The sequence below is a fragment of the Galeopterus variegatus genome, unplaced genomic scaffold (genome assembly GCF_000696425.1).
Source record: "Galeopterus variegatus unplaced genomic scaffold, G_variegatus-3.0.2 Scaffold1625, whole genome shotgun sequence".
In the NCBI taxonomy this organism is placed as follows: domain Eukaryota; kingdom Metazoa; phylum Chordata; class Mammalia; order Dermoptera; family Cynocephalidae; genus Galeopterus; species Galeopterus variegatus.
In genome coordinates this window covers 164657-186444 of record NW_007727736.1, presented here as the reverse complement: position 1 = coordinate 186444, position 21788 = coordinate 164657, and the positions used below count along the sequence as shown (strand labels likewise).

The window sequence follows — 21788 nt, the reverse complement described above, 5'->3', positions numbered from 1 at the left end:
ACGAGGAGAGGATCTTATACAATGAATATGAGACAATGCATTCAGTTTTGAGCGACTTGAGTAACAACTGCTTTTGGGACACATTAGTGGGGATTTTGAATAGGTAGATGGATTTACAATGAGTGTCTTAGAGGACCCATGGGCTGGAGATATTAATTTGGGAGTTATGATATAGGTGGGAGCTAGACACATGGTTGTGAATAAAGTAGACCATGAAACAATCTTTGGGGACACCCATATGTAAGGGACGGCTAGAAGTAGTAATATGAAAAGGAAACTAGAGAAGTGATAACCATAAAGCTAGGAGAATGGTCAGGAAAGAGTGGTCACAGAAACAAAAGACAAACTTTCAAGAAGAAAGGAAGAGTAAACATTTACTCGGTCAACTAAGGTTTATTGAGTGACTACTGTGTGCCTGGGGATGCCTTCAGGGAATTAAAGAAAGGGAAGATGCCTGTCCTGATGGAGCTTACATTCAACTGGAAGGAGTCAGATAATATATATAATAAATAAGTGGTAGACTATAAAAGAAGTTGAAAGATGTTTTGAGGAAAAGGACCATGGAAAGCAGATTAGGAGTTCTGGTGAGGGAAGTGATGTCTAAATGGGGTGGTCAGGATAGGCCTCATTGGGAAAGAAACTTGAGCAAATACTTCAAGGAAGTGAGAGGATAGGATGTGGATATCTGGGAGAAGAATGCTTCATCAGAAAGAATGGCCACCACGAGGCTCTGAGGCAAATGCATAACTGAAATGCTTGTGTAACAGCAAGGAACCGATGTGCCTGGAGCAGAATGAGTGAGGGGGAGAATAGAAGAGGATGAGGAGAGAAGGCAAGAGGGTGGTATGCACAGTGGAGGGCCTTGTACAATGTCATTATAAAACTTTGTCTTTACTCTGAGTGTAATATAGAACCATTGGAGAATTTTGATTTCTGTTGAATACTGTTTAGACTATAGTTAGGTGTGCAAGTGTAGAAGCAAGAAGACTGGTTACGAGGCTGTTGTAACAATCCAAGCAGAGATGAAGATGGCTTGGATCAGATTGGTTGCAGTGAAGTGGTGAAAAGTGGTCAGATTATACATACGTTCACGCGCACGCACACACACACACACACACACACGAACATACATACAATAAGTTACAGCTTCACTGAAGTATAATTTGAAAACAGTAAAAGTGTCTGATTTTAACTGTTCAGTTCAATCATAGGTCAACCAGGTCTTATATGGATGCTATAATTCCTCCTGCTAAAATAAGTGGAAATAGCCTGATTTCCTCCAAGAGTATTGTCATATGGTTTTAAGAGTGTTACACAATGACTTCGGCAATGTAGGAAGGGAAAAGACCTGAGAACTATTAAAGAAATGCTTATTTCTGCCTAAGATAGATGAGGGCTTGACATACAAATGTGAGGCATGAGCTTGCTTTGCACAGGACAAGGCCTGGCCAATGCAGAGAGCACAATTGGAGGGCTGGCCAGTTAGCTCAATTGGTTAGAGTGTGCTGCTGATAGATAGCATAGCTGGATGCTATCCCCAGAAGCAAGACGCTGGTGTTAGTGAGCAACAATTTCTTGCCTTTGGATGTAGATGGGGGGGGAAATGGGGTGCATACTCACACTGTACATTTCACCAGCTAGGACCCACCCAGTCTTGTCCTAGTCAGGACCAGAAGTTCTCTAACAATGGCTACAGTATTATGAAAGAAATACTTCTCTGCTTTTGGATTGCCGACCAAAATTCACTCAGAGCAGTGGCTATTATTGAAGGCATTCCATCAGCCAGTTTTTTTTTTTTTTTAAAAAGGCTAATAATAACAATAGCTACTATTTACTGAGTACCTGTATTAGTCCATTTTTATTGCTTGTAACAAAGTACGTGGAACTGGGTGATTTATAAAGAAAACAAAATTTATTGCTTACAGTTTCTGAGGCTGGGAAGTCCAAAGTCCATCTGGTGGTGGTGACAGTGACCCAGGGGTCTCACATTGCAAGATGGTGGAAGCAGAGAGAGAAAGAGAGAGAGACAGACTCCTCCTCCTCCTCCTCCTCCTCCTCCTCCTCCTTCTTCTTCTTCTTCTTCTTCCCTCAGAACCACGCCCCTGACCGCCATTTTTAACCCATTCACTACTGCATGGTCCTATAATCCAATCACCTCTTCAAGGCTCCACCTTTCAATTACAGTAATAGGATTTCCCACCCTCTTAACAGTCACAGTGGAGGCCAAGTTTCTAATACATAAAACGTGGGGGATACAATTCAAGCTTTAGGGACTTTTGGGAGGGATATAATTCAATCCACTACAGTACCTATTGTGTGGCAGAATAAGTATTTTGATATGTTGACTTTTTTATTCTTCACAACCCCTGATATATTTTTATCGGCTTTTTAAAATTGAGGAAACTAATGCTTAAAGAGAAATGAAACGCAAAATTCTAACTCTGAAATCTAAACTCTTAATCCCATATTAACCTAAGAGAGATCCATAAATTTCAGAGATTCGATTGACTTGACATCATGTGATGGAGTCAAGTTGAGGCAAGAGCAAGAGAAGTGGTGGGGGGAGGGCAGAGGCTGCCACCCTACTAAGAATCATAAATTTATTTTTGGTGGAAAACCCCACTGTCCTGAGCCTGCCTTTATGGGAGAGGAAGTAGGAGGTGTGAAGATTTAAGAAGCTGATATAATACACACCTAGACTAAACTGGAAAGTACTAGAAACATACTCATACAAATTGGCCTCCAAGGCATTTTGCAACAACCTTGACTGGAACAAACACTAGTGCATTGTTAGAGTATGATGGCAGGAACTGGATGAAGGCATACTTAGTGCTGATGAGGAATTGGGGGCTTCCCTGGTGAGCCCCGAATAGTTGCCCTGTCTATTGGCTAGGAAAAATGGGGTGAATCTATCACAGTGGGCCACTGTGTACACTCCAGCCAATAGGAAATTAAAGGAAAATGCTGTAGACTAGATGCCCCTGCCCCCAACCTCACTGAAGCTTAATTCCCTCTATCACTGTTGCGGGTGGGAAATCCTATTTTGGTAATTGAAAGGTGGGACCTTGAAGAGGTGATTGGATTGTAAGACTGTGCCATAGTGAATGGATTAAAAATGGTGGTCAGGGGCGTGGTTCTGAATGCTTTAAAGGAGAGCACCTGAGAATCTCTCTCTTTGCTCCGCCATTTTCTGCCATATGAGACCCCTGCATTGCTCTAAACCTACTGCCAAAGAAGACTCTCACCAGATGAGTTCCCTGGACTTTGGACTTCCCAACTTTCAAAACTGTAAGCAATAAATTTCATTTTCTTTCATTTCATTTCATTAAATTACCCATTTCCAGGTATTTTGTTATATGCAACAGAAATGGACTAATACAGAAAATTGGTACCAGAGAAGTGGGGTGTTGCTTATAACAAATACTTGAAAATGCACCTTTGGAACTGGGTGTTGAAGAAAGACTGAAAGAATTTGAAAGAGGGGGCTAGAAAAAGCCTAGCTGCTGGTGGGAGTTTAGAAGACTAGAAAACTAAGGAAAGTTTGTAATGTCTTAGAGACTGGTTACATGGTGGTGAGCAGTATGTTGATAGAAATATGGACAGTAAAGGTCATTCAGAGAGTATTTCAGATGTAAATGAGAAGGGAGTTATTGGAAACTGGGGCAAAGGTCACCCTTGCTATGAAATGGCAATGAAGTTGGCTGCATTCTGTTCATGCCCGAAAGTTTTATTGAATGTGGAACTTCAAGGTGCTGACCTAGGGTACTTGGTAGAAGAAGTTTCTGAGCAGCAAAGCAGTAAGGAAGCTGCATGGCTACTTGCAACAGCCTATGCTGAGTTATAGCTGAAAGGCATGAAGTAAAGGCAGAATTTATAATTCAAAATATAGCAGAAAGCAAAAAAATTGGAAAAACTTAAGCCTGGCCACAAAAGCAAGGGTGTAGCCCAGGGACCCTTTGCTAAGAAGATGAGTATACAAGAAAGGGATTATCAAGAGAAGGGAACAAAGACCTTGAAGGCATTTCAGAGATCTTGGAGGCTGTGTCTTCCATTACAGGCCCAGAGGCCTAGGGAGACAGAATGGTCTTGGGGAATAAGCATGATGAGCCCTCCACAAGCTCACTGACCAGGGCCACCTAGGGAAGCTGTTTCCAGCACCAGCACTCCAGCTGCTTTGGCTGCTCCATCTGTGGCTAAATTGGGCCCAGGTGAGGCTGGACCTGCAGCTTTGGAAAACACAAGCTGGAAGTCTTGGCAGCATCCACATGCTGTTAGGTCTGTAGGCTCGCAGAATGCCAGAGCTGTGGAGGCATGGGAGCCTCCATCCCCATTTCAAAGGGTTTATGGAAAAGCCTGGGGGGCCAGGAAGAGATCGGTCACAGAAGCGGATTTACTGCGTAGAGTCTTTGCTAGAGTGATGCCAAGAGGAAATGAGGGGTCAAAGGTGTAGCAGAAAAACCCCACCAAGGCTATGCCTAGTGGAGCCATGGGAGTGGGACTGCCATGGAGACCCCAGACTTGTAGAGCTACCAGTGTGCTACACCAGCCTGTGAGAGCTAAAGCATCACCTGAGTCAAGGAAAGCCATAGAAGTGGAGCCCCCACACCAGCATGCAGAGCACATCAAACATGGAATCAAGGTACAAGATTTACCAGCTTTGAGATTTGATGCCTGCCCTGCTGAGTTTTGGACTTGTTTAGGACCTATTATCCCTTTCTTTTGGCCTATTTCTCCCTTTTTGAATGAGAATATGTACCCTATGTTTGTATCTTGGAAGTAGATGACTTGTTTTGATTTCACAGGTGGGACTTTGGAACTTTGAGTTGAAATAAGTTAATAGTTTGGGGATGAAATGAATAATTTGTATTTGAAAAGGACATGAGTTTTGGGGGGCCAGGAGTGGAATATTATGGATTGAATTGCATCCCCCTAACAGTTTAATTTGTTGGAGGCTTGGTCCCCACTCTGACAGTGTTAAGAGGGTGGGAAATCCTATTATGGTAATTGAAAGGTGGGGCCTTGAGGTGGTGATTAGATTGTAGGACCATGCCCTAGTGAATGGATGAATAATGGTGGTCATGGGCGTAGTTCCGAGGGCTTTAAAAGGAGAACATGTGAGAGTCTCTCTCTCTCTGCTCTGCCATTTTCTGCCACATGAGACCCCTGAATTGTTGTAGAGCCACCACCAAAGAACACTGTCACCACATAGGTTTCCTGGACTTGGACTTCCCAGTTTCCAAAACTGTAAGCAATAAATTTTGTTTTTTTACAAATTACCCACTTCCAGGTATTTATGATATAAGCAACAGAAACAGACTAATACAGAAAGCCACCAGGCCACCATCCATACATTGGCCAGCTAAGTAAGTGCCCCTCTAGGAAGAGCTCATTCCTTTAATTCTCAGACACTTAGACCTGAGAAACCAAAGTTGCACTGGGCCTTGCTTCCGTAGCTACAGATACCACCTCAGCTGTAGCCAGGTAACACAACAATGAGGGACAAAATAATTGGAAATTATTCATTACACAGCATTGGGAGTGGGGGATGTCTTCAACTGTAATGGCAAGATGGTGGGAGAAAAGCTGGTGGAAAACCTGAGGATCTGAGAAAGTGAGGTGAACTCAACTGGGTGCAGGGCATCTTACATGACATCAGGCCTGCAACTTTGTGAGGAGCCTCACCTTTCCCAACAGAGGAACGATGGCTCCTGGAAAGTTGTAGAAAGTGCACAGGCCCAGCACAATGCACACTGCACTCTTTACAGGTGTTAGTGCAAATGACATGAAGGCTTCAGCTACTTTAATGACCTATAAAATGCTACAGTTGATATACCACTTGAAGAAGGGGATAAGGTTGGTGTTAATAATACTCAAAATTATACAGATGTGGTAGAAAAGACCACAGGAGTTTATCGTGGAGCTAACTAAAAAAGATTTCATTGCTCCTTTGCTTCTCATATGAGCACTAATGAAAGAGAAATGTTCTGGACTACAGATATTTATCTCAGTACCATGGGCTACTCTGGAATTAATACACATGCCTGTGTCACTGGCACACAGATCAGTCCAAGCGGCATCCATGCAACTCTGCCATGGGAGAGGTATCTTTCATAGAATTGTAAAATTCATGAATGCTGCTTCTTGCATGAACCTTTTGGTATATTCTCTCAATGTGGGGGATAAAACTTTTATTGTTCTGAATTTGGTAATAGGGCCTTGCACACTATGAGGCATTTATATCATTTTGATGCTAGATGTGTTGGTGAGATTGATGGTAACATATGGAATCCAGATAGTGTTTCTCCAAAGGAGTAAGAAGACTCTAGATTACAAACTCGGACAATTAAATTGTCTTTTCCATAGTCAAGTCTTATGAGAAAAATATCCCCAAAGTGGATTATAACACATGCATTTCTGCTTCAAGTGAAAAATAGCTTACCAAACACAGTACATCCAAAATCAAAATCAAAATGATTGCTGATGGTGGTAATGAATCAGCAGCACCAGGGACTAGGATTTTCCTTAAGGGGAATATTTTGGTAATCCTTGCTCTCTACTTGAATGCTAGAAGAGTGACTATCTTATTTGAACGGATTAAAAAATCTGAATTATGTCAGCTACATATATTTAAACATGAAAGAGATTTTAACTTAATTTAATAATATCTGTTCAAGAGAGTTTAGAAAGAAAATGTGGAAAATAGGGTGGGGCTATTAATTTGTCCGTACTGCAGGGTTGCAAGATACAAGTCAAGAGCCTTGTTCTGTAGTATAACATTGTTAGAACATGGCATTGCCCTCCTGTCTTTTAAAGCAAAGCAATTCAGTTTTATATGTTGTAAAATTAAATGTTGTTTCTTGTTATGAATTTTATTCTCGTGCAACACCGCCAGATGAGGAGCCAAACCTAAGCCCACAAGGAAGAATGCACAACCAATGATATTTGAGTTACTGCTTCCTCAATGAGGCCTCAGAAGTGCCTGAAGAGAAAGTGGGACATCCTACTACTTGAGGTGGGTGGGACTGGTGACAGGTGGAATTAACTAATTAACTTAGTGAGGAACTTCTGGATACCAAGGTAATTGGTAGTTGGTGGTGGATGTGGGGCGGGGTATGAGATAATTGTAGCTCCACGTATAGTTGTGAGAACTAAGACAGAGAGATCCCGTGCACCTTTTACTCATTTCCCCTCAATGGTAACATAGACTTGCTTCTTACTTTGTGGAAATGTATATATCTAGGAAATAGGACTAGGGTACTCTGGGTAAAATATTAAAGTACATGTATAATGGAGCCAAACTTTCAATTTTCTCTTTACCAAGGTTGGTTGCTTGGGAGAACATGGAGAGTGTATAAAGCAATGGCTATAGAAAAAGCTGCAGATTAACCTCTGTAAGAGGTGGCGGGCCTGAAAGGGGCTGGAATATGCAAAGTTTGACCTGACAGACCCCAGGAAGGGAGAGGGGAAAAACCAAGACCAAACTTGCTCCTTGGTTCAGTGAGGTACCAAGAACTGAAAAAGAACCACCAAAACAGATCCAAAGATGCAGCAGAATGGTTGGATGCCATGGGAGGAGTTTCTGCTGTCCGGTATGAAAAAGAAAACAAGTAAAAAGTAATCTGCTATGAAACTGCAACATGGATGTATCACCCCAGTGTCCTACCCAGAGTTATCCTTGCACTAGGGACTGGTGTGGATATTGCAGATACAGATAAGTAGAATGGCAAGCACAGGAGTAACTGGACAGTGGCACAGGATTAGCAGAAGGCAGTGATAGCGGTGGTGCTTGACACAGGTGTGTGGGAAGCCAGCAGATGCCATCCAAGTGCCTGGGGGTCTAGGCCCCAGGGGATGTGGAGAACAACCATAATTTGTAGGGCACTACAGGTATTAGCCCCTTCCCACTTCAATAGAGGAGGGACTTGGATGGGGGTAGAGTTCCAGCAATAGAGCTAGGCAGGCTGAGCTATGGAATAATACGCTTATCATTTTTTAGACCCTGTTACTCTAAGCCATTATGGCAAAGGGAAATGCCATTTACACTTTCCCTTTTGATGGAAGATATCGGTAATTTACTATCACATAAGTATTTCTACTTCATTTAATAGGTTGGAAGGATGTGAGGCTAACAGTGGGAGAGACAATGCAGCAATTTGTGCACATGGGCGGTAGAGAACTTGGCTAAAGGCTAGTTACTGGGATTCTCATTCGCTTGCCCACTCATATTTACAGAAAGTGTCTCTTTGGCTTTCAACATGTAGAGATTCAGTGAGAAAAATAAAGCTTTCATGTAAGTATGGTGAACTAGAAAACAAATAACATTTGACAAGGTATATAATCCATTTGTAGGGAATACAGTATCTGCATGTTTCTGCTTACACAAAGGTATAAAATTATATACACATGCAGCAGAAAGAGCACTGTGCCTACTGTACGAATAATACTGGTGGAACAAATCTCCAGTTTGGTAAAACTGGTGGTATTGTGTTGAGTCTTGAGGACTCAAGAGAGTCTCTGACAAACCTGACTCCAACAGGTGCATCTAGCAGTCTTCAACGAGCTTTACTGTGATTTAGTCACATTTAGAGGTTATTTTTAAAGGAAAAGTTATCTTTAGCAAAAATGTCCACAGTGCCTGACATATAGCAGAAGCTCAATAAATGCTTTTTAAGTGAACGAGCAAATGAATGAATGAAGGTTCTCAGTAATGTGGGTTTGGAATCTCTCCTGTGACCTATGGGCCTTGACATCAGATATAAGACAAAAACTAAACATTACGCAGATGGCTTTATGTGTTCAGAATTTTTCATGCAGAAAGATGATCAAAAACAAATTATTTGTTACATGCAATTTCTTTTGGCAGTTTTCCTTCATCTGCCTTTGGGATCTATCAGGCTTTTGCCTTGCATTGGGTATACACATTCACCTCTCTGAGCTATTCGATATAAAAACCTGATGGAGAGTCTGGGTCTAAGTTATTTAGAATCTACAGGGCAATTCCTGTATTACTCACGAGACTGGGCATTTACCTGCTTCCCTACCTATGAGACAATGCTACCCTCTAACCTGTGAAGTAGGTAAAATGGCCAATTCTACGGGGGTGGTAGAAAGGTGACAGAAGACAGAAGCACCAGCTCATTGATGTTTGTCATTTTTATTTGCAATACTTTAGGTCCAAGTTTCAAACTGCAATATTTTTACACTCAAGACACAGTCATGCACAATCCATATTTCAATTTTCTATTGCTTCAACCACAATTAAAAATAACAATATTGGAAACAAAAATTCTTTAAAAGATAGATGCTGAGGTCAGAAAGATGGAACCATACCGTCAGCAGGTCTAGAAAAGAAATAACTTACTTAAAAGTCAAACAAACAGAAAGACTATAAATATCTTTAATCCAAAGTTACAGAAGAATTTCACTACACATGGGTTTACAGATAACACATTTTGACGAAAGTAATGCACAGCCAAATGAGATACAATTCTGATAAACAATGAAAATGTAGATCCTCCTCAACTTGTTTTGTCTGGATATTATGAGTATAATCCCAGTAGACATCAGTTTCCTTGTGATCTGACTCCTCTTGACTGATGTACTGAGATTTAAAACTCAACCCATCAATGGTTATAGGATTCTGTGAAAGATCTTATCATCACCAATGTATATAGTATATGCGGGTCGATTAACACACCACACACAGGCACACACGTTGAACTTGAATTTTGCACTCAGGGCTGGTTGGCACTCTTCTGCAGGTGTCCACCAACTAACTTCCAGTTTACCCTCTTTCCAACAGCATATACATACAACTGGCCAATCACTGTGGGAGTTGTCATTAGAAATGCTATCTTTGGATCCCAACAAGTGAATTTGTCAACAACCCTTAATGCTAATAGCATGTAATTATGTGTTCATTTCTCTCTCTGCAACTTGTAGGTGCTTACGTCCACTTTTAGTAGTCCCAGCCATTAAAATGCATGGGTTCTGCCATCTTGTGCCATTTACAAATTAAACTCTATGAAACCCAACACTGCTTCATAGGAAAAAAGAGGCCCAAGTACAGCTCTATTCTAGCAAGTGTGACAGTGTATTTCTGTTCTAGTAGTAAATACTGGCCACAGCTTAATGTAAACCACACTTTACTTACAGAATGTACGGAAAATGAAACTGGGAACACTCACAGAAAAAGGCCATTAAAACAAAAACAAAACAAAACAGCTGTCAATGAATTGGAAGGCTGCCACAAGTTTCAACAACATTTTTTAGTATTATTAACTTCATTTACTTGAGTTTTTTCATCACCTTATGTAGTTGTATCATTTAACTGAAGCATAAGAGACCCAGGCTTAGATATGTGATATTTGCCATCACTTCAGCAGGTTGAATTTGCAAGGAAATTTATAATACCATAGAATGTTACAGCCTTTGTAAAGACCTCGGAGATCATCTAGTCCAATACCCTTATTTTATAGATGAGGAAACATCCATGGAAAGGTTAAATGACTTGCCCAAGTTCACACAGCAAGTTAGTAATAAAGTACATATGAGAATTCAGCTCTCCTTCTTCCTAGGCTAGTATTTCTTCCACTACATCTGACTCATTAATCTATAATTGCTGTTGATTTCCTCTTATGTAATAAATCAAGTAAACATGGTACCTGCCTTACTGCTGGTATTATGGGATAGCATTCACGTGATGGCAGCTTCCAAAGGAGACTCTGATGCCACTAACCAGCTTCTATAAGTTTATTTTTCAAGTTCAACTAAATTAAGTGGCAGTAAATGCTACAAGTTTAATAGTATACTTGCACACAGAGGTGTGCATGTGAAGGTGACTTCTCAGTTCCCGCATTCGCAGATTCGGTTAGACATTGTTTAATATTCAACAGATATTCTCAATGCATGAGAAGTTGCATTATATTCATTTGGTTACTAAAGGAGTGTGGATCAGAAAAGGAGTGAAAAAATAAAAGCTAACCAACAGAAAAATTATATTAGAAACAAATCTTTTATGGAAAATTCTTTCATAGGAAAAATATTTCCATTATTTCCAAGGTCCCATTTATTTCCTTCCCAAGCCACATGCACATATATGTTCAGAACTGTGTGTTAAGTTCACTCAAAATCCCAAGCCCATGAGACTGTCAGTTTACAAATGCTGAACGTCAGTCCTTTTGCTCAGAGACTGGCAGGTGCTTGCAACACCAGCCATGCCTTTGTTTAACTGAATATTAACTGCAAGTAGCTCAGAAAAGGACCAGGAGATTCAATGAGGGATGGCAGGACTAAGACTTCCATAAGCATTTTTACATTGAGAACAGCTAATGAAAAGCCTATGAGTTCTCTAGGTATAAGGTCTGCTTTCGGTGAAACTGAGTTACATATCTGAAGCCACTACCTCATTATTAAAGTCCTCACCTAAAATTTCTTTGGTGAGTTAGAACAAAATTCCTTTCTTTTGGTAGATGGTCTCCTTCTCTCTTTAAAAATCACTACTGCATATATCCTATAATTAGGCAGTACAAAAACACATAGAGACCATCTGAAGCCAAAATTAACAGGACTACGAACTGAATGCCAACAGTCAGAGACAGTACTAAATATTTGTCTTAATGATTTGAGTCAGCTTTTAATTGCAAATCATAACTGCTATTGAAATCAGCAGGACTTGCCTATTGGTCATTATAAGAAGAATCCTACCTGAATGATATAATATCCTGATGGACAAGGAAATGGTGGGAGCTGGGGATTTTAGCCTTTTATTACTCCAAAATTCAACCTGAAAACTTGCTAAAACAATCCAGAAAGGTGATACCTGAAACAGATGTTATCAAAGGGGCTAATTAAATGGTCACCCCTCCAATCTAAAGTAACCAAAACAGACACCCAGATGCCATACCAAAGTGGAGGGTAGCTTGTTTTAAAGCAGAAGGATGTGTTTGGAGTTCTAATAGTGACATCTCCCTAGCTTTAATTTATAGATAATAGTCTCCTAAGAAAGCACGTGCCATACCCGAGTGTGTGCAAACTTCAGCACCCAGGCAAGTATAAAGCCTATGGAATAATTGTAACTAGCAAATATCTGTGCCCTGCATGCTCTGGGCTCTGGCCAGAGGCATCTGCTTCTGGCGTCTTTTCTATGTTTCTATAGTTCCCTTTCTGATGTTTATTTATTATAAAGCAATATTATAACAACATCAAAGAAAATTTATAAAGAAAAAATTTTTCACATGATCCCGCCACCCTAACAACTGATTTCAATTATCTGTGTTCCCAGTCTTTGTCCATATGCACACTTATTTTTACATAGTTGTAATCCCTGTTTGTTATTTAAAAGTGATTTTATAGAATCTCTCTGAGAACTGGCAGCCTCGTTAGAAATAAATAACCCATTGAGCAAAGGAATATAATTATTTACACGATCTTTGAGCTGAGAAATATCCTTTATAGACAAACATCTCAAACTATCAAAACAGTTATACAGACAACAGGAAGCAATTTCATATTTCTTTCTCTTTTAGCAATGGAATGTGCTTCACTGGGGAGGGATAGACGTAAGGATCAGGTGATTAAACTCAAACGTTGAGGTGCAATTCACAAGCCTGAAAGAAATCTGAATAACACAAAGAATAAATACTTGAGTTAAATCTTCTTACATGATTTGGCCATCCAGTAGCCAAAATGAAACATGGACACACAAATATTTACAATGACACGTAGACGAGATCAGTAAGAACGAAGTCATTACCCAACATGGTGACTGATTTGAGGGGATTGTGTCATCCAAAAATCCTCATGGGATTATGACAACGCACCGGATCCTTGCTACAACATTAATGTTCTTTTCTTTCTTAAATAAATAATCTCTACTGTGCTTCTCACCCTTCCCTGACTTTCCCACTGCCCTACTCCTCTCTCAGGACATTTTGGAATCAACATTCAACAATGTGCCCTCATTATTTCAGGGCACACTAGCAACATTAAAGATCTGGATAGACTCACCTGTGTCAAGATGAGCTAAAAAAGAAATCCAAGGAATGGGAATAAACTATTAACTATCTGGAGTCCAAGTTGTTCAAGTGTACCAAATGTGAATCCTTCAGCATCAATTTGGCACAAGAAATAGCTTCTCTCTAAATACTTATTAGAAATATACATAACTCTCCAACACAGGGAAGGGGCTTTAGAAGCTGTTCTCATTTGAAAATTCACATAGATATAAATTTGTAAGAGTAATGCCTACTGGGAGGTATTATCAAATCTTGGTACAAAATGGTGGTAAAGAAGTACCTGACTCCTCATTAAAATGCTGAACAGAAAGCATAAAAGAGCAGCCATTTCTCTGCCTACAGTGATCTGAAGGATCACTGTTCCAGGGTCTCCAAAATAACAACAAAAGGCCTTTACAACATTTAAGGGATGCTAACTGATGACTAGGGCTTCCCAGCCAGGTTTAGGGCTCTCTCTACTGGCGGGGCATAGTCATCAAGTTAGTGAATTTTATTTGCATCCCAGGTATTTCATTGAATTCTCTGGCACTATGAGTGATAAAAACAAAACAAAACAGCAAAACCAAACCAAAAACCAAATAACCTTAATTTTAAATAAAATAAAAATTAAGGCCTCTGTCACTCTCATTAGAGCAGTGTGGCATTAAAGATTTCGGGCCCAGATACCTTTTTGCAAAGTATAACACAGTATGCTTCAAATTAATATTACCATTTGATTTTCTTTTCACATTTGTTGTTTTATCCCACTGTGGATATTCCCAGGGTGGAGGTGGGGGGGGGGTAAGCCCCTTCCAACTATTATAGTCAAAGAAAACAATAGGAAAATAGGAAATCTACCAGTGGCATCATCTCCTAAACATAAACATGTACACTATATGGTTAGCAGAAAACTCTAAGGAAAATGCTTTCATTTTAAGGAATGGATGGATGGATGGTTAGATGGATGGATGTACCTCAGCAGAGAAAGAGAAAAGCCTATGTCATGGATCTCTTTCCCTCTTTTACTAAATGTAGATAGGTTCTATTCAGATTCCATACTACAAATCAAGAAGCCTTCTATAGCACAAATTGTTAGCTTTTCAAAGGTTTAGAGAAACAATTTTCCAGAATTGATAAAATTAACAATACACTCAAAAGAGAAGCATATACTTTTCTATGCAGACACCCTCCAGATATTTTTCTGCTCTCAAAAGATTCAGGAAGTGCCAACTCTTGAATTTTTAGTTAATATATGGTGAAAGAATCATCAAATTTTGGTATTTTCCCCAAGCCACAAAAGGAATTCAGTTGGACTGACATTTCTTGGGATATATGATTGCATACCAAAATTATTTTCACTAGAGAATTTCAAGATCTTTTTGAATAGCTTTTGGAATTCAGAAGCCAATGGATCTAAGCATGAACACACCATATCCTGAAACGGAAATTGGTGACACGTAGGAAAATGGGAACAAGTACTTAGAGCCAAATGTTGATTAGGATGTAGTTTTCACTGACCTCCTATTTCTTACAGGATTGAAGGCTTATCAAATCTCTGTTTTCCAGATCTTTTGAAAAACTTTTTAAATGCTACAAATTGTCAAAATAAATAATTTTATCATAAGGAAATGCTGGTTAATGGATCTATTTCCTCCTGATGTGCCTATTTTACAGTGCATGTGTTCCACAAGCACAAGAGAGGATTAAATTAGGTATCTTTATCTTTGTTTACTTAATGTCCAACAAGGATTTTAGTATTATATATGTCTTGTTTTCCTTTTGGCTCTCAGAGAAAGTCCCATCTTTGTTTAAACACAGTTTCTTCTATCAAGATTTCCTAGGTTCAGGATCTGGACTCACCCAACGGGGATGCTATGGTTTCAGTGTGTCCTTTTTCAGATATCATGAAGATTAACATGCTGGTTTACATAAATAAGTCAACTACCTCTTAAGCATCATTGTGAAAATGTGACAGGATTTCACCATTTGAGCTTTACTTAAATATGCAGTTTTAAAAGCCCTTCCCGAACACACATATTCCTCTCTGCTTTTGGAAAATGTCTTAAAAGAAACCTTTTCCAATACTCATGAAGAAAAATAGGTACACAAACCAGACCACCACTACAGAAGAAGAATAAAAAATTGCAACTCTATTAGGGCATGGACTTCCACATGTTCACACAGTACTTGTTCTTGTTTTTTTGTTTGATTTTTGTTTTTTGGGTTTTTTTTTGCTTTTCTTTTTTTGCTGTCTTTTTATAAAAAAACATTTTGACATCTTTTTTCTGGACATCTAATGACAATGTAAGTGAAAAAATCACATTGGGTAAGGAGTTTTGAAGGAGGTTCGAATGCAAGAGGGACTACTCTCTAACTTAAAAACAAACACAACACTATGAAGAGGAAGAGTGCATCTTTGAGAAAACTTTTTCTTCAAAGTGAATGCACAAAATGAGGGGATTCACTACTGGCTCTTTCGCTTCACGGTGGAAGTGACCACTTTATGGCCACTTCGACATTGCTGCCCTGTTTGGGCTGCGATTCAGGCTTACAAATAAATTACATAATCTGAGGGAGTAGGAAAAAGGCTTATAAGAAGTTTCTATTCATTTGAAAATTAAAGAACCCCCACCCCATTTGACTGTCTTTTCTTCCATCTTTCCTGCAGCAGAGTTTTATTTCAGTCTTACTCGTGAGGGAGACGGTGAGGGGTAAGGCTGGCAGTCCTAGCGGCTGCTGTTCTTAATCGCTTCCTTTGCAGCGATAATCAGAGGAGTCAGGCTGGAGAGAGGCTTGGCTAATTTTAAAAATGGATGCTGAAAAAGGAAGAAAAAAAAGAGAGGAATTACTTAAATTCTTTCTTCCAAGTACATTACCTTAGATTTTCAAGCAGACTCTTTTTCATTTAAATGTATTTTGAGCACCGAATTACACATCATTTAATTAAAAAATGGTGCCAGCTTTTGTCCTTCAGATGTTTTTGTCTTTCAGTGTCATGAAATCCTCTGAAAGCTGAGTGGCACATCTAGACACTCTGAGCAGGGATCTTGTAACATCTCAGTGTTTGCAAAGGTCTGACTTTCTGATTTTCTCAAACTGAGGAATGTATCTGGAGCAGCCCTCATGCTTGAAAAAGTGTCTTCAGTTGACCGCCGAAGAACTTTACCCAGAATCCAATGGTTTCCTAACTGCTAAACCCAATAGCTGTGCCTCCACCATCTCTCTTTCGGCCCCTCTGCAGTACTTTGAAATGTTTTCACCTTCAGAGCCTGTCGCATTCTACTGTCATGGTTCTTTTCTGTGAGCATGTGCACTGCTACTCCCTCTCCATCTTCCCTGGTTTCATTTCCTCCTCCTACCTCTCCCATACCAGAATTTGACTCTCACCATCTTTTTGTAATTTAATTCCTTACCAACCTGATTTCCTTTCATTGTTTCAGCTTATCAACTTTATGGAGATAACTCCCAAATCTATAGTGTGTGATCTGGTCTATTTCCTGAGTTCTGGTCCTAGTTCTCCAGTTGCCTGCTGGCTACCCTCTCTGGAATTTTCTTTTGTTATCATAAATGCAACATTTAAAAAGTTATGTTAAAGTCTCCTAAACAGTGTGCTCTTGTGTGATACAAGCTACAGGGGCTTTGGAGTCAGAGCACCTAGTTTCAATCTTCACCTCTGCTTATTACAATGGTTAAATGAGGTAAGCAACAGTCCCTTGAAAGCTACATAGGAGCCAGGAAATGCTAGTCATTATATTATCCTCTATCACTTGTCCTTGTACTGAATGCTACCACTGGTTTGTTACCCTGAAGTCACTTTTGTCTTTCTCTCCCTTATGTTCTACATGCAATCAGCTACCAAGTACTTTTTACTCAATGCCTCTTACATTTATCTCTTGCTTTTTCTAGTCTGGGCCTAATCAACTTAATCCTAAACTATAATAACTTCCCCTTAGTTTCCCCTCCATTCTTTCATGTTGCTAATTCTTATTGCATGCGACCAGATTAATCTTCTTCAACAGAGCTTTCATCATGTTTGTCCCTTAGACATCTTCAGCATTTCCTCACTGCCTACAGTCCCAACTCTTTAGCCTGATGTTCAAAGCCCTCTACTGTTTTATCTCCTGCAGCTTCCTTATTTGAACTCTTTACTTCAACTATACTTTCTACATAATTTCCCTTAAACCTTGCCTACATGCCTTTGGTCACATTATAACACTTCCATCTGCAATCCCTTTCCCTCTTTTCTTCAATCTATCTAAAACTGATCTGTCCTTCAAGGCTTAGCTGAACTCCTCTGTTCACAGGCATTTTCTGATTGCCCTAGCCTACAGAGGTATTTCTCTAATAAACCATGTCATTTACTATTTAAACAGCCACTGGGTTTGGATGAGTCTCTAAACAGCCTTGCATTATCTTTTCATGTACCCAAGGATATGTGAACTTCTTAAGAATAGGAATCGTGCCTTTAACAGGTTTGTATCACCCACAGCATTTATTCTTTGCAAACTGAAGTTGCTCAATAAATATCAACTGATGGAAAGAGAATTGACTTAGGCCATACAGAAAGGCACACAAATATTCAAGCCCTGTGTCTTTTCTCCAGCCTTCCAGTGGTGTAAACATCATGCATCTCTCTTTTTTATAACCACTAAGTGGGCAATGATAGGCTAGAGTCAGAAAATGGAGTTATATGGACTTAAGGAGATATACAGGTCATTGCTTACATGCACAAAATGAAAAGATGCAACAAACAAACTATTCAATTTAGACTCAAAATATAGTTTTGCATCAGTTATTTGACTGGTTCACATAAAAGCATTGTTGGGGAACGAATTAACTAAATAATTGATTCAATAATCTACTTAGCTGTACAGCTACATTAAAAGAAACTCAATCTTCACTCAACCTTGGAAGAAGTCATAACAGGAATGTGTATCAGGAAGTATATATGGGGTGGTGGGAGAAGCGAAAAGTTGTGTAGGTGAAGCGCTCAAACGTTCACGTTTTTCATCTCAAATCTGAGGCTGGATTAATTAGAGGAATAACAAAGGGTCATTCCAGATTTGACATTTTAGGGCCCTATGACAACCTGTGAAATGCTCACAGGTAGCAGAAAAGAGAAGGTGTAGCTTCTTCAATTCCTCCAAATAGGTTTATCCCAGGTGTGATTTGGGTTGGGGTGGGATATTTTTTGCCTGGGTGTAACTCTCTCTCTCTCTAAAGGGAGTTCGAAGCAACAGGAACTGATTTTTCTTTGAGAGGTTGGTCTGGAACAGACTGAATCTGTGGTTAACACTCTGTATAGCCAAGTGTTGCACCTTTTTAAAACTGGCTTACATGTTCAAAGTCACAGAGAGAATAAGCAGTCATTATTCTGAGATGTTACAGATCTTGATACATGTCTCTGAGGAACAGTCCCCTGCAGTGAAATTATGTGTGTAATCCTGGGCGTGTGCTACTTTATCAAATAAATAGATTTTTAAAATCTAAATTGGTTTGTGTGTGATGTGTGGTGGAAAGTCGGGCAATTCAGTGCTCAAAACCCAGCCCTTCCATTCAAGAGCTGTGTGAGCCTCAATTTCCACCTCTGTAAAATTGGATATTAACACCTACCCTATAGAGTTATTGTAAGAATTAAATGAGATAATGTATGTAAAGAATTTGGTACATAATAGTTACTAATTATCATCATATATACTAATCCCTGAGAGCCATGAAAAGGACAAATGGTTACAGAGGCACTCACCACTGGATGGTACTCACCCAGGCAAGCAGGTGCCTGCCAATTTGGCATCACAAGCAAAGGGGCTTTGACCAGTAAAGCATTACAGTAGCAAATGCCACGGAAATAATTGCATAGTTATGTAGAGAATTACCTCCGGCCAAGAGCACCTGCATACAACATCCAGGGGCACAAGTAAAGTTTAGAATAAAACAGCAACACCAGAGGGTCACATTGTTTTTTTTTTTTTTTCCTTGCAAAATAAGACTCCAGGAAGAACAAAACAGACTGATAGATTAAACTGCCAACTTCTCAGAAGAAAGGCAACATTTCAATCATGTATTATATGCATGCTATACTTACATGCCTGTGGTCTAAAATCAAACGGTAATAGCCTAACTCTAACTAGACATCTCTTGACAGAGCTCTCTTACTGTCAAACATTGAGATGGAAAAGCTCAATCTAATGACTCTTTTTTGTAATTGTCCTATTTTATTTTCACCTGCAAAAGCTCCTTGGCAGATCCTCGCCTATCCACATCCATCTCAAGACAGCGATTTAAAAAGTCACGGAATACAGCTGACAGTCTCTCGGGATTCTGGAGCTCTGGGGTTCCATTAGTGGCTATCAGATATAATGCCTATAAAAAAAATGAGAAAAATACATTCAACATATACACATTAGGATAGTGGGTTGGCACAGAAGGCACAAATCCAGTTTCTTCTGGTTTACCCTTTGGGTCTTAAAAATTCCACTTTAGAAGAATGACACTGACATATTTCAAAATTTCTATAACATTTAGAAATTATTCGTTGGCAGTAACTTAGGTAACAGTGAGGTGTTCCATCCTCCCCAAAAAAACTAAACTTGGAAGTAAGGTTATAAAGTTGTCCTCTGAGACTTGAGCCAGTAAAAATCCATATATAATGAATGTGTGATTAACCACCTAGGAAATTAAACCAAGGGACTGCCTGTAAATCTGTGATTCTAAAGAGATGGGGAACATACATACATCCAATCATGTTGACTTGAGTACAACTTCAGGAAGGCACAATGGAAAGGTGATTGTAATTTAGTAAGTGCTTATTTTGTTTGAAGACTATTTGTGAGTAGACATGGGATGAAGACAGTAGCTTATAGAATTAGAGAAGTACAGAAGATGGCAGTGACTGTAGCAGCTGTATACCTATTGATTTAATTAGATTTCCTATGAAGGTCTACCTATAATGAGAGGATATATGAGAAAAGTTGATTTGGTAGTCCTGCAAAATAATAAGTTGCTAATAACTGTATATACATTTCTGAGATCTTTGTTATGTAAGGCTGCCACAGAGAGACATCAACTCATGGTGTGCTGACAGAATCAAGGTTCTTAGCCTTCAAGGCAGAGAATTGAACCCTAAACCATGATTAATACACAAAGATAAACACATTTTTTGAAGGTTTGTGATAGCCAAAAAAAGTTGGCCATTACTAATGACTTCCTAAGCAAATAATTCTAGAGCATTCAGTGTGTACATTGTATTGTATTAGACACTAGCAATGAATAAGATAGCGATCTTCCTTTTAGAGATCACCTAATTTAGTGAAGGAGAGAGATTTATAGAGAGCTATAATACAGTGAGATAAAAACTAATAGAGGAACATAGCAAGTGCTGAGTAAATGCAAACATGAAGCAGTTTACACCAGAGTTCAGAGAAAGCTTCACAGATAAGGCTGGCATTTGAACAGGTTCTTCAAGGATAAGTAGGAGTTTGCCTGCATGTTCTGCCACAAGGGTCATGCCTGCACATGCGACCAACCCCCTAACTCTTATGAAGACATGCTCCCTCCTGAACTTGCTTGGGCTTTGCAGCAAATTATCATCCCCTTTCCACACCATGGCGTTAATATTATCATTACAAGTATTTCTATCAAAGTCTTCATCAGTTGGTGAGGACATGTCTTCTTCCCAGCAACTCTCACAGATGTACTAAAGAAAGGGTCCGTGAGGACTGTTTAATCTAGAGGCTGTCAACTTATAGTGTGCACCAGAATCATCTAGAGGGCTCGTTAAAACACAGGGTCTTAGGCCACTCCCAGAGTTTCTGATTCAGTAAATCTGGGGAGGGGCCCAAGAATTTGCATTCTAACAAGTGCCCTGTTCAAGCTGAAGCTTCTGGTTCCAGGGCCAAACTTTAAGAACTGGTTTGATCCACCCAGGTAATTAAGCAATGGGATAAACTAGAGGTTCCCAGAGTTGTCTGTATATTAGAATCACCTGGAAAGATTTTTAAAGATCCTCAATTTAGTAAAAATCTCTGGGAGCGGAAACCAGACGCCAGTATTTTTAAGCTCTCCAGGTGATTCCAATTTGCAGCCAGTGTTGAGAACCACTGGCCAAAGACCTGCAGCCCACTCCAGACTTAATAACTTAGAATCTCTTCATCATTAAGCCACAGAATTTCATAGGAGATTCTCTTGCATAGCGATGTGTGAGAATTGCAATGCCATATGCTTCTACAGTGTGTAAGGAAACTTACACCCACATGTAAGTACACCTCCCTCCAAAGGAACACCTTACTTTCCCCCACCTCTCATTGCTTGGTAATTTTCAATTCCTTTACTGATAAACAGCAAATATAGGTGGCAGCTATTGGGACTTCCACGCCAAAATAAAAGTCAGTGGCAAATCCAATCTTGATTAAAAGGAGGTGTGGTGGAAAAGGGATGCACCAACTGCTTTTAAGAAATCAGTGACTGGGGCTGGCCCTGTGGCTCACAAGCGCAGCGCTGATAGCGCCCAGGCCGCGGGTTCGGATCCTATACAGGGATGGCCGAAAAAAAAAAAAAAAAAAAAAAAAATCACTGACTGGGCTAAAATCAAGTGGTGCAAAAATCACAGAGACTATATTAAGTTCAAACAGAGTGTTTTAGTTCTTGCATTATTAGTGCTTGAAGCACCTGTCCTTGCAAACCATCTCTTTTCCCTTATGAAAAGAAAGTAAGTTGGCTGCAAATTACATTTGCTGCCTCCTAAAACTTGCTTATTTCAGCTGGCTACAACTCCCCCAGACTCATTGTTCTTGC

General features: G+C 39.7%; 1 protein-coding gene across 4 annotated transcripts in view; it reads right to left on the bottom strand.

Annotated features, from left to right (window-relative positions):
- Positions 1-9138: 9138 nt before the first annotated feature.
- PAK3 (p21 protein (Cdc42/Rac)-activated kinase 3) overlaps positions 9139-21788 on the bottom strand; it is a 118411-nt gene continuing 105761 nt past the window's right edge. For all 4 annotated transcript variants that reach the window (XM_008578052.1, XM_008578053.1, XM_008578054.1 and 1 more), the window contains 2 exons: positions 19221-19358; positions 9139-15811 (listed from right to left, as the gene is read on the bottom strand). In XM_008578052.1, the coding sequence (XP_008576274.1) occupies positions 15722-15811; positions 19221-19358 (228 nt within the window). In that variant the 3' untranslated portion in view covers positions 9139-15721. The remainder of the gene's footprint in view (positions 15812-19220; positions 19359-21788) is intronic.